At 43.8% G+C, this 13,650-nt stretch overlaps 1 protein-coding gene across 2 annotated transcripts; it reads left to right on the forward strand.

Moving 5' to 3' along the window:
* Nucleotides 1-1,690: 1,690 nt before the first annotated feature.
* Nucleotides 1,691-13,126, forward strand: LOC129861319 (synaptophysin-like protein 1). Of its 2 annotated transcripts, none has more exons than XM_055932643.1 (6): nt 1,691-1,886; nt 2,069-2,146; nt 3,497-3,615; nt 6,573-6,774; nt 11,111-11,302; nt 11,594-13,126. In XM_055932643.1, exons 1-6 carry the CDS (start codon nt 1,869-1,871, stop codon nt 11,726-11,728), a joined length of 744 nt encoding a protein of 247 aa, XP_055788618.1. In that variant the 5' UTR covers nt 1,691-1,868; the 3' UTR covers nt 11,729-13,126. The 2 variants fall into 2 exon arrangements, with proteins under 2 accessions (XP_055788618.1, XP_055788619.1); XM_055932644.1 differs by having other exon boundaries at nt 11,651-13,126.
* Nucleotides 13,127-13,650: the final 524 nt, after the last annotated feature.

The raw sequence follows: 13,650 nt of genomic DNA on the forward strand, positions 1-13,650 counted from the left end.
TGGTGCTTTAGCTAGATTGAGGGGAGTCATCACTGGTGTCCCAATATCTATGTCCACAGATGATATTAAAGAAAATGTGAAGCGAGGCAGAGTGATTGAGGCCAAAAGGTTGATCACTAGGAAAGAGGGTCAAAGAAGTGAAAGCTAATCAGTGATGCTGAGGTTTGAGAATGTCTTGTCGGGAAAAGTACAGATAGGGGATCCCGAGTGTTGCATCTCAGTGCAAGAGGCGTCACTACAGTCCCTGGTTCAAAATCAGGCTGTATTACACCCGGCCGTGATTGGGAGTCCCATAGGGCGGCACACAATTGGCCCAGCGTCGTCTGGGGTAGACCATCATTGTAAATAATAATTTGTTCTTAACTGACTTGCCTAGTTAAATGAAGCTTTAAAAAATGGAATCCTTAGTTTCAATGTTAGAGAATTTTTCCTATATGCAGTTTAGTGTATTCATTGCCAAGGAATGGGACATGTAGCTGCTCAGTGTAAACGAAAGAAAATATGTGTCAAGTGTGGAAGGGAACGTGATTATGGGGAATGTGGAAGCAATGTGAAGGTTAAGTGCTGTAATTGTGGGGGAGAACACCGTGCAGCATTTGGTGGATGACAGGTACAGAGAGAGGCTAGAGAGGCTCAGATACAGTGGGGAGAACAAGTATTTGTATGTAGCTGCTCAATGAAAAGGAAAGATTTGAGGAGATGGATGACAGGTACAGAGAGAGGCTAGAGAGGCTCAGATATATAGGATCAGTCATGATGTATCGTACGCAGAGGCCATAAAACAGATTGGTTGAACTACAGTGTAGACTGATGGATCTTACATGGATGTACCTGTAGTAAGTGGACCTACTGTCAGGGCTGATGGATCTGACATGGATGTACCTGTAGTAAGTGGACCTACTGTCAGGGCTGATGGATCTTACATGGACCTACCTGTAGTAAGTGGACCTGTTTTTAGGGCTGATGGATCTGACATGGATGTACCTGTAGTAAGTGGACCTACTGTCAGGGCTGATGGATCTTACATGGATGTACCTGTAGTAAGTGGACCTGCTGTCAGGGCTGATGGATCTGACATGGATGTACCTGTAGTAAGTGGACCTACTGTCAGGGCTGATGGATCTGACATGGATGTACCTGTAGTAAGTGGACCTACTGTCAGGGCTGATGGATCTTACATGGATGTACCTGTAGTAAGTGGACCTGCTGTCAGGGCTGATGGATCTGACATGGATGTACCTGTAGTAAGTGGACCTGCTGTCAGGGCTGATGCTTCTGATGGTCCTGTCATGGTTTGGTGTCAAAGGACACTTTGATAATGAATAAAGTTGACTTCATAGCTTTTATTGGTAAGGCTATCAATACGACTTGGGTTGTGGAAAGCAGAATTGCCAGGTTGAAGGTTATTGTGGAGATGGCAAAACAGACATTAGGGGGGTAACAGATGTTACTGTTGAAATGGTTGTTGACATGCTGGGTGGAGTGTTTCAGCATGATATAGATACCGTTTACTGGGGTTGGACAGAGGGGTGTGGCAGAAGTTCGGGATTTATTTGGTTTAGAATTGTATTTTCATGCTAATACAGGATCGGCAAATCCCGATTGATCGAACTTTCTACACAGTAGGTGGCGGTATGCACTTAAACGATTGTTTGCGGACCGCCATGATTATCATAGAAGAAGACGAAGAAGGAAGACGGAAAGGTGGACTATCCATTCACCACGTGTCACTTTAAGAACGTCGGTGATCACGTGCGCAGCGCTTTTCACACACACACAAAAAAAAGTTTGACATAAATTTCGAAAATTATTTTGCAATTGTCCAAGTTCTTCATATTGTCCGAGAAATAAACGTGGATAGTGGTACGATGGACCGGATATCCCAGGTAACAACAGCTTGCCAAATACGTTATTATGCGTTTGTTAAATAATTTTCAACCTACTTCTATTGCGCAAACATATTGCGTGGTAATCTATTTGTGTGGTGGTTGAATACGGATGCGCTAACGAAAACCTTGTTTTAGCTAATAATAACGTTGTTTACCTCTTCGTCCCTGAATATCAAAAGAAAATTCTGACTTCAGGATTTGCTCTTGACCTGGGACCCCTGAAAGAGCCCTTGGCATTTATTCGAGTGCTCGAATGGGTAAGTTAGTTTTTTTGTTCTTATTTACATATTAGGCTATGATGTGGCTAACCAAGTTAAACTCAACCCGGAGATGTAATCTACACCGACGGAGTTGAACGGAGAGAAGTGTGGGCGGACTGGCGCTCCTACGTCACATAAAATAAAGTTTTTATTTAAAAAACAAATACGGCTTTCGGTCAAATCCAAAGAATAGCCTCGATTAGGCTCAACGCCGTTGATGTGAAGTAACGTTACATCGAGGAGTCGAATTTTGCTTAGTTATTATGTGGCCTAGCATGGGGAGGAATTCAATGTATCAAATATATGTTTTAGCAACGCCATTTAGTCCTATGCGACCAGTGACCTTTTAACCCCCCCCCCCCCCGCCAGAATCAGGGTGTTTCTGGAGACTGAGAAGTTTTATTTCGGTGACGGCCTACCAGGGAACAGTGGGTTAACTGCCTTGTTCAGGGGCAACAGATGATTTATTTTGACCTTGTCACCTCGGGGGTTAGATCTGAGTCCAACGCTCTAACCACTAGGCTACCTGCATGGGGCGCCATGCATCCTGTACTGTATAACAGGCGTGTTTGTGACAGCTATTAAAACAACTTCTAGAGCAAGGCTGTTTATAGTAGGCTAGTGGCCAGCCCTCAGTCATTTTGTCAGGCAGAACCATACAGAACAAATTTGGGGGCATTGCTACTAGCCTATAAAACTGAAATGAAAAACAAATAATCCCCAAAAATGTGTTTAAAAAAAAAAAAAAAAACATTAACAGATCTCTTTGGAAAAACAAACTATACTGAAACTATGTTTGACTCAAACAAACTAAAATAACTTTTAAACTGAACATAAATCATGATTTTTTTGTTTGTTTGCTTTGGGTGTGGGCAAAAATAATGTTTAAATAAACATGAATCTAACCGCCATATTTAACCCTTGTATCAAACCCAGACCGTCACTACAGTTCTACAACCACAGTTGATTTCTCTAAGGCAGTTTTTTTTTCTTCATTCTATATTCAAGTGATAAAAATCACTTCCTGTGAGGAAGGATGTCAGTCTGGTGTGTGACATCCACGATGACTCGAAGGCCCATGATCCAGTCTTGCTCCGTATTCTGTCAGTAGTTCTATCTGATCCGTTACCTGACCTATCAACTCCTGTCACAACACCTTCAGACTGCAAACTGGTGTTATAGTTACCGCAGGGTGACATAGTTACCGCAGGGTGACATAGTTACCGCAGGGTGACATAGTCATATGTTCTGTAGTTTTTGGACTGAATGTTATTTCCAGTTATGTCAACTGGTTCTTTCATTTTGATTGTGTCCTGTCTTTATGTGAGCTTTCGTCTGTCTGTGCAGGTCTTCTCCATATTTGCCTTCGCTACAACGTCTGGTTATGCCGGCTCTACGAGCATCAACGTGCAGTGCCATGGAGGCAGCAGCCAAGAAATCACTGCTGACTTTAACTACCCGTTCAGGTAAACAGAACATAAGCAAAAACATGCATTTATCTACGACTATGACTGACCTGAGAAGTGTGTTCGTCCCTTGTGAACACAACTGTTACAGATACAGTTATACTGTGTGTGTTTCTCTCCTTCTGACCTACTCACAGGTGACAGTCACCATTCCCTAATCAGTCGCTAATCAGAAGAAACACCTGCTCCTTTTCCCTTACCCAATCACATCCCCTTTCCCTTGGTTTTTAAAGCATCTCAATCAGTTGTCTCTGGAGATTTTCTCTTTTTGTTTTTGCACCTACGTGTCACTTTGTCCGTTAGCCTGTGAGTATTGTATCGTTGTGGTGTATGACTGTTTGTTTGTTGGAAAAGGGGACAACCAGTCAAGTCGCCCGTTGGACCTACATTACCCGTAGGGAAACAGTGTCTAAATACCCTAGTTAGAACTGGGCGGACCACCCACTGTATTTCTGGTTAGTTAGATGTTCTTAAAGCAGGCTAGACTAGGGGTTTGTTTTGGTATTTAGTATGTCTTTCCTTGGGTCCAGCTCAGCCCCTTTATCCCACACCTCATTACCGTGTGTTTACAAATAAACCTGAAGTGTTTGACGGTAGATTTAGCTTGGCTGTGTTTTTTTAGTTTTCACTGTTACTTATTCACTGGGGTGATTTGCATGAGTTATGTTACGGGTCTCGTTTCCACCCCCCCCCCCTAGACTGCAGGGCCAAAAGTGGTTTGTAACATAAGTGGGGGCTCATCCGGGATCTGTCTTTACTGACACCCATGCCGCTCGTGCAAATTATTGTAGTGGTCTAGTTGAGCGTCACCGCTGGGAATAGCTGATGTAGCATTAGAGTGCTATTTGTTGGCTCTTTGTATTAGTGATAGTTCAAAATGGCTACTTTTGAGTTGAAATCCTTTTTGGATAACCCTATGTGGGAGGTTTTTGACAAATGCGTAGAATTGATTTGCTGACCATTATTAGGTATCTATTCCGCAGAGTTTGGTTAAAGCGGAGGTTAAACAGCTGGTGTTAAATGTTTTGTTGGAAGAGCAGGTGCTTGTGTTACCGCTGCCTGAGCCTACTACCCCTGTAGGGGATGTTGCTGCTCCTGTAAGCCCGTCGGTGTCTGAGAACGAGGGGGAGGCTAAAGCTCCAGCCACATTGCCCCGTTTTGATCCACTCTCCCCGCTGTCAAACGGTGATGCCAGGAGGGATGTCCGTTCAATACAGCTCCAACTGGAGGTGGAAGAGAGCCCAAATTAGGCGAGAAAATCTCCAGTTGGAGATGTGTAAAATTGAAGCAGAAAGAGAACAGCGGCAGTTGGAGATGTGTAAAATTGAGACAGCGACAGTTGGCGTTCAAAATGCGCCAGATGGAGCTGGAGGCCGAGACGGCGGGGCTAGCCTCCGTTACCGCTGTGTCTGTTAGTGAGCCGTCCTCACCAGCTGGAGCTTCCAACACTTTTGACATTAGTAGGCAGATTGCCTTGGTACCTTTGTTCAGAGAGTCAGAGGTTGACTCCTATTTTTGTGTATTTGAACGTATAGCCGTAGCATTGAAATGGCCTGAAGAGGTATGGTGCCTATTACTTCAGTGTAAATTAACTGGTAAAGCCCACAAGGTTTTGTCAGCGCTACCTCTGGAAGACAGTTTGAATTATGAAGTGGTCAAAGCTACTGTTCTTCGTGCCTATGAGCTTGTTCCTGAGGCATACCGACAGAGATTCAGGTCTCAGAAAGTCTTCTAGTAAGACTTATGTGGAATTTGCTACAGACAAGGGAAATCTGTTTTGATAAATGGCATGCTGCTAGCAAGGTAACTGATTTCAACTCTCTCCGGGAGTTAATCTTGTTGGAAGAGTTTAAAAATTGCTCGAACGCATTGTAGTTTACCTAAACGAACAGAAAGTATCCTCCCTGTCAGAAGGATGTGTTGACAGACCAGTTTGTGTTGACGCAAGAGTGTGTTTTCGGCTAATACTGAGAGTAGAGCCAATGACTTGCCTACTTTTAGCCCTAGTCTGCCAGCAGTAGTATATCAAGCACGCCAGAAAAATGAGCGGCCCTGTTTCTATTGTCATAAGGTGGGACATAGGATTAATGATTGCTTCCTGCTAAAACGCAAACAAGGGATGCCTCTTCGTGCCAAGCCACCAACAGGTGTTGGTCTAATTCGTACGGTTGTGAGGTCTGAAACTAAACAGGTGCCTCAGGGTAAATGTAGTTTGAAAGACCCAGTTCTCGACCGCAGTTATGAACCGTTCATTTTCGAGGGGTTTGTTTCTCTAACGAATGACGAAGCGTCTCAGCGTCCGGTTAAAAGCCTTAGAGATACTGGTGCGGCGCAGTCGTTTATATTGTCTGACGTGTTGCCCTTCTCCGACGATACATACTGTGGTTCCAGGGTGTTAGTTCAGGGTATTGAAATGGGTTTTGTCCCAGTGCCCTTGCACTTTGTGAAAGTACACTCTGAGTTATATCAGTGGAATATTCAGAGTGGGGGTACGTTCTATGTTGCCAGTAAAAGGTGTGACCTTTATAATGGGTAACGATATTGCCGGAGGAAAGGTATACCCGTATTGGATAAAAGTGACCACTCTCTCCAATGAGATGGCACGGAGTTATCCACATGTGTTCCCCGCTTGTGCTGTCACTCGTGCTCAGGCACGACAAGTGGGTGACGTCATAGATTTGTCGAACACTGCTCTGTTCAAAGAGTTTGATCAAGAGGATGTGTTGTGTGATACCTCTGGGAAGCTGATCCCCCTCTGACAAACAGCCCAGGGAAGAATGGAAGTATATTCAACTAATTGCTGATGCAATACAGTTACCAGTCACTCGTGAGCAGCTGATTGCTAACCAAAAGGTTGACAACAGGCTTGCTAAATGGTCTCGTTTCCTTCTCCCCCCCCCACCCTAGACTGCAGGGCAACAGGGGTTCGTAACAACAACCTTGTCTCACTCCTACAGACTCATGGCTCACCCGTACAGTGTGCCCTCCTGTAAGAACGACTCCAGCACTATCCAGAACTATCTGACCGGCGACTACTCTTCCTCAGCTGAGTTCTACGTCTGTATCGGGGTGTTTGCCTTCCTCTACAGCACCGCCAGCCTGGTGATCTACCTGGGCTACCAGCACGTCTACAGGCAGACCAGCCGCGGCCCCATTGTGGTGAGTTGAAGGTGGTCGGTGTTGAGCCCGTCTATAGAACCACTAAAGAGCTTGAGGGTTTTTGTTGTGTGACACTAAAGACATTTGAAATCTGTGTGAGTCTTTGGGAACAAGCAAACATTCTGTAAACCTGGCCCCATTTGAAGTGAGTTAACTGGAATGGTGAACTTTATGCTCTCTGTGAGAAAGCGCACTTAATGGGTGTGTCAATGAAGACCTGGAACTGTGGAGGGTGAGTGCTGTGTTCCTTAGGGAGTCAGCAGCTAGAACTGGGGAGGGGTCCTCTGGCACTGTGGAGGGTGAGGGGTCCTCTGGCACTGTGGAGGGTGAGGGGTCCTCTGGCACTGTGGAGGGTGAGGGGTCCTCTGGCACTGTGGAGGGTGAGGGGTCCTCTGGCACTGTGGAGGGTGAGTGCTGTGTTCCTCAGGGAGTCAGCAGCTAGAACTGGGGAGGGTGAGGGAGCAGCTGGAACTGGTGAGGGGTCCTCTGGCACTGTGGAGGGTGAGGGGTCCTCTGGCACTGTGGAGGGTGAGGGGTCCTCTGGCACTGTGGAGGGTGAGGGGTCCTCTGGCACTGTGGAGGGTGAGTGCTGTGTTCCTCAGGGAGTCAGCAGCTGGAACTGGGGAAGGTGAGAGGTGGGGACCTCTGGAACTGGGGAGGGTGAAGGGACCTCTGGAACTGGGGAGGGTGAGGGGTGGGGACCTTTGGAACTGGGGAGGGTGAAGGGACCTCTGGAGCTGTAGAGGGTGAGGGGACCTCTGGAACTGGGGAGGGTGAAGGGTGGGGACCTCATGCAGTCAGCAGCTCTGCAAAAAAAATAACTACCATTGTGTCAATAGTGGAGCCACTTTAAATTAATATTCCAAGAAACTGTCATTGACCGTTTTGGTTGCTTGTGGATCAACCTATCTGGATCAAGTATATATGTAAATGAGAGGGCTGTGTTCCTCATGGTGAAGGCTGGAGGAGATGGCTGCCGTTTTACAGGCTCCTAACCAATTGTGCTATTTAGTGTTTTTTCACATTTTTGTCCATAATGTTACTGCTATTGTCTCTTATGACCGAAAATAGCTTCTAGATATCAGAACAGCGATTATTCACATCGAACTGGACAAATATTTTTTTTCTTTAGCTGACGCAAAGGAAATACTGTTTCTCCCGGACCAGGCCCAAATCCCCGTCATTTGCATGAAGATAAGACAGAGATACAGGGGGCGCAGATTCAGGTCCCTTGTGAGAATTCGTCCTTGAGTAGGTAACCCACCTCTACCATCTGTTCTATTGGCCAACGTGCAATCGCTGGAGAATAAACTGGATGAGCTCCGTTCGAGACTATCCTACCAACGGGACATTTTAAACTAATATCGTATGTTTCACCGAGTCGTGGCTGAACGACGACATGGATAATATACAGTTGGCTGGGTTTTCCGTGCATCGGCAGGACTGAACAGCTACGTCCAATAAGATGAGGGGTGGGGGGTGTGTGTATTTGTCTAACGGCTGGTGCGCAATGTCTAATATTAAGGAGGTCTCGAGGTATTGCTCGCCTGAGGTAGAGTACCTCATGATGAGCTGTAGACCACACTATCTACCAAGAGTTTATATTATTCGTAGCCGTCTATTTACCACCACAAACCAATGCTGGAACTAAGACCGTACTCAACGAGCTGTATAAGGCCATAAGCAAACAAGAAAATGCTTATCCAGAAGTGGCACTCCTAGTGTCCGGGGAATTTAATGCAGGCGAACTTCCATTTTACCTAATTTCTACCAGCATGTCACGTGCAACCAGATGGGAAAAAAAGTCTAGACCACCTGTACTCCACACACAGAGACGCATACAAAGCTCTCCCTCGCCCTCCATTTGGCAAGTCTGACCATAATTCTATCTTCCTGAATCCTGCTTACAAGCAAAAACTAAACAACGAGACAGCCTATAGGGAGGAGGTCAGATACTTGGCAGTGTGGTGCCAGGAAAACAACCGCTCCCTCAACGTGATCAAGACGAAGGAGCTGATCGTGGACTACAGGAAAAGGAGGGCTGAACATGTCCCTATTCACATTGACCGGGCTGTAGTGGAGCCAGTTTCAAGTTCCTTGGTGTCCACATCGCCAACAAACTATCATGGTCCAAACACACCAAGAAGTTTGGGAAGAGGGCACGACAACACCTTTTCCACCTCCAGGAGACTGAAAAGATTTGGCATGGATCCTCAAAGTTCTACAACTGCACCATCAAGAGCATCCTGACCGGTTGCATCGCCGCCTGGTATGGCAACTGCTCGGCATCCGACCGGAAAGCTCTACAGAGGGTAGTTCGTATGGCCCAGTACATCCCTGGGACCAAGCCATCCAGGACCTGTATACCAGGCGGTGTCAGAGGAAGGCCCAAACAATTTTTCAAAGATTCCATTCACGCAAGTCATAGACTGTTCTCTCTGCTACCGCACGGCAAGCTGTACCAGAGCACCATGTCTAGGTCCAAAAGGCTCTTTAACAGCTTCTACCCCCCCCAAGCCAAAAGACTGCTGAACAATTAATCAAACAGCTACCCGACTACCCCCCCCCCCCCCCCTTGTTTTTACACTGCTGCCACTAATCATTGTTATTTTACTGTGCTTTCTAAATAATTTTTTACTTTAGTTTATTTAATAAATATTTTCTTAACCAACAATGCAGTTAAGAAAATAGATTTACAGGCTTGTGGGTAAGCATTTCATGGTGAGGTCTACACCTGTTGCACGTGACAAATAAAATATGATTTTAAAATATATTGTCAAACACTTAATTTTGTTTGCCTGGAACAATGGAACAAGTAGAATTGTTCCAAAAGTGCAAACACCAAGCTAAATCAAGAGCACGTCATCATGTAAATGTAAATGTACATCAAAATACTTTCAAGTCTTTGACATTGTGTATTTAACCCAGGTTTCCTTCACTAGTTTAAGTCCCAAACAATCAGATGCATTAAAATGGAAATCATAAGCCTGATAACATATTATTATTATTATTACTGCATTTGTGGAATGCAGTAATAACCTGGTACAAAGTGAGGTTGTTATATGGTCTGTTTACACACTGCCTTCAAAAAGTAGTCGCACCTCTTTTACGTTTTGCACGAATTGAAAATGGATTAAATTGTGATACATTTTTTTTTGTCACGCACAATACCCCATAATGTCAAAGTCGAAATATGTTTTTCAAAATGTTTACAAATTAATAAAACATTTAAATCTGCTGTTTTTAAGTGAATAAGTATTCAACCCCTTTTATGGCCTAAATAAGTTCAGGAGTAAACGTGTGCTGAACAAGTCACATGCAGTGCATTGGGAAAGTATTCAGACCAGTTTTACTTTTTACACATTTTGTTAATTTACAGCCTTATTCTAAAATTGATTACATCGTTTTTTTTCCCCTCCCATCAATCATAATGACAAATCTAAAACAGGTTTAGACATTTTAGCAAATGTATAAACATTTTTTTTTTTTTTTAAACGATCACATTTACATAAGTATTCAGAACCTTTACTCAGTACTTTGTTGAAGCACCTTTGGCAGCTATTACAGCCTCAAGTCTTCTTGGGTATGAAGCTACAAGCTTGCCACAGCTGTATTTGGGGAGTTTCTCCCATTCTTCTCTGCAGATTTGCTCAAGCTCTGTCCGGTTAGATCGGGAGTGTTGCTGCACAGCTATTTTCATGTCTCTCCAGAGATGTTTCGATTGGGTTCAAGTCCGGGCTCTGGCGGGGCCACTCAAGGATATACATGGTAGAATGGGTTTCGAATTGATTTGAAACACCAACACATTGTGCAGTTAAAGAAGAGACGGTTTTCCTCTTTAGATTCTCCTTTTTATCTTGCTGCAAATGTTGATAAAATACTACCAGTATATTACTGAGAGACGGCTGTAATATTCAACACAATATAATACTATCAGCCATCTTTCAGTCTCAAGGCATTCACAACGTCTACACACCCGTCTGTAGGTGGTGTTTCAGGAGACTGACAAGTGTTCAGACATGCATCCTGTACTGAAAAAAAACAACCATTTAGTAAACTGAAATAAAATAATTCTGTTTCCTGAGTTCCAAATAAGTAGTACATTTTTTGTTGTTGCTCATTTCTTAACACGTTTTCACTTTAGTCATTCCGGGGGTATTGTGAGATCTATTGAGTCCAGGCTGTAACACAACAGTTGGAATACGTCAAGGGGTGTGAATACTTTATAAAGGTACTACTGTGTAGGTGGGTTTCTTTTTTTAACGTTCCAGCGTTCATCCTGAACCTGACTGTATTGTACAGTTTTTATTTACCACGTCTCCCGTTCTTCCAACAGGACCTGCTGGTGACAGCAGCCTTTGCCTTCCTGTGGCTGGTGTCCTCCTCTGCCTGGGGTAAAGGCCTGACTGACGTCAAGTGGGCTACCAGCCCCTCTAACCTGGTAGGCTTAATCTCCACCTGCAAGGACGTCGGCAACAAGTGCACACCGGGAGCAGTGCCTCACGTGGGACGACTCAACTCCTCTGTGGTAAGCTATACGCATCATTCATGTTGGTTATAATCTGCACCTTCAATTCAAGGAAACTGCTTAAAAAAATAATATAAAACGTGTTTTACTTCCTCAATTAATTGGATTGAAATGGAATTTAACCCTGCTTCAACATAAGTCCTCTTTTGTAGAACCTTCTTTCACTCTCACAACGGGACAGGTTCATAATGAGGCATAGTAGCAACATCTCAATGACATTCTTTTAAACTTCCTGACTAAGAAACATGATTTCCCCCCCCCCCCCCCCCCCCCCCCCCTCCCTTATGGCAGATCTTTGGATTCCTCAATCTGATATTGTGGGGTGGTAACTGCTGGTTCATCTTTAAGGAAACATCTTTCCACAAGTCAGCCAACCCCCCTGCGGACGTAGAGGATGGTTCAGGGGTCAGGCCCCTGCCGTCCTAACTGGGCAGTTCTCTGCTGTCGACGGCTGTGTTCCAGACTGCCTGCAAATGCAGTCACCACTGCATCAATTACCCAATCTTTGGGGCGAATCTTTAACTTCCACTCAAATTCTCACATAGTCGTGCATCGATGCCAATAGGAGACGATGTGACTTTGTGGAAGTTAAGATTTTTCCCCTCTGTGTGATTTCTGACTTGTTAAACACTTATCCAGGCGTTTTGAGATGTGACTATGCAGATGACCTGGAACAGGGCTGCAGTTCCCTCCCAACCAAGTAGTTCCTTTACCTTTTTCAAATGATTTGTAAATTGGTTCGAATGCTGCTTAGAAATGTCTAACGTAAACTTAACCACTGTTTCTTTCATGCATTGCCAACATTTATTTTTCAAAAGCTTTCGACATGGTGCATTTTAGGTTCTTTAAATAGGTACAAAACTGAATCCAGCAAATATTAAAGGAGACATTTTGGGCGGGGGGGGGTGAATTTAAGTCAACTAGTTTTGTTTCATGCTGTTAACTCTTTACTTAAAATAAAAAATATATATATTTTTTAAAATCTTTATTTAACTAGGCAAGTCAATTAAGAACACATTCTTATTTACAATGGTGGCCTAGGAACAGTGGGTTAACTGTCTTGTTCAGGGGCAGAACAACAGATTTTTACCTTGTCAGGGATTTGAACTTGCAACCTTTCAGTTACTAGTCCAACTCTCTAACCACTAGGCTACCCTGCTGCCTGCTGTTATACTTAACTTTATAACTAACCCAATGCAACAGTATAACTAACCCAATGCAACAATCAAATCAGTTTATTAAAAAGTTGCTGTGTGATTATTTCTTTTTGTTACTTTGTGGATAGTGTAGTGTTTTTGATTTAATGTGTATAAAAAAATCAACAAAGTGCTTATTACAACAAGGGCTTTGCTTGTTATTTGCCACTTATAAGAAACTATGCAGAGATGTTTACGGACATCTGTGATGCTATGATCATTTCTACACTACTTTTGTCATGTTCGAAATGTGCCTTTTCTTTCTTTGTGCCAGAAGGTTTGTAATATTTAATGTGTTTTTAAATTAAAACGTTTTTTTTGTATGGGGAAAAAATAAAGCCTGCAAAGTCCTGTTTTCACTTTGTCACAAGTAGTGATGAATTTCATACCTTTTGGTCATTTTTCAACTTTACAAAACCATTTTAAATGATGTTCTGTATTTCCTTGGGTCTCTTCTTCCTCCGCTTTGTGAAGTCGGAACCTTTTCACTCCTTAACAAAACATGTTATCTTTCAAATGGTACGTCTCGTTCAGTATTGTTTCTAGATACATTTCCATTTAAGGTATCATTATTGTGACACACACCATTACAAACAATGCTGTAAATTAAAGGGAAATAGCTGGTAAATGTGTTTTTGTGTTTTCTATAGTTGACATTTGTCTTTCATGTTGCACTGAGTTAACTACCAAGAATGTGTACCTTGAAAAATATAGTGTACAAAACATTAAATTGACAGGAAACTCAGCCCCAGGACAGTAAACCCTCCACAGCTCTTCTTCAGATTCAGCCCCAGGACAGTAAACCCTCCACAGCACTGCTTCAGATTCAGCCCCAGGACAGTAAACCCTCAGTTTGTAGGCTGGAAGCAATAAAATGGATTCGTGGTCAGCTTTTCCGAAAGGAGGGCGGGGGAGGGCCTTATATGCGTCGCGGAAGTTAGTATAACAATGATCCAAGGTTTTACCAGCCCTGGTAGCACAATCGATATGCTGATAGAATGGAAAGCCTTCCCAGAAGACTGGAGGCTGTTATAGCAGCAAAGGGTGGTGGGACCAACACCATATTAATGCCCATGATTTTTTGAGTGAGATGTTCGACGAGCAGGTATCCACATACTTTTGCCATGTAGTCAAGATGAGACTTACCTCATG

Source organism: Salvelinus fontinalis, chromosome 8, assembly GCF_029448725.1.
Source record: "Salvelinus fontinalis isolate EN_2023a chromosome 8, ASM2944872v1, whole genome shotgun sequence".
NCBI lineage: Eukaryota > Metazoa > Chordata > Actinopteri > Salmoniformes > Salmonidae > Salvelinus > Salvelinus fontinalis.

Bases quoted from the DNA above. Each gene is read 5' to 3' on its own strand.
- LOC129861319 (XM_055932643.1), top strand. The intron at 3,616-6,572 runs GTAAACAGAACA...TCACTCCTACAG, and splicing joins GACTTTAACTACCCGTTCAG to ACTCATGGCTCACCCGTACA. The intron at 11,303-11,593 runs GTAAGCTATACG...CCCTTATGGCAG, and splicing joins GACGACTCAACTCCTCTGTG to ATCTTTGGATTCCTCAATCT.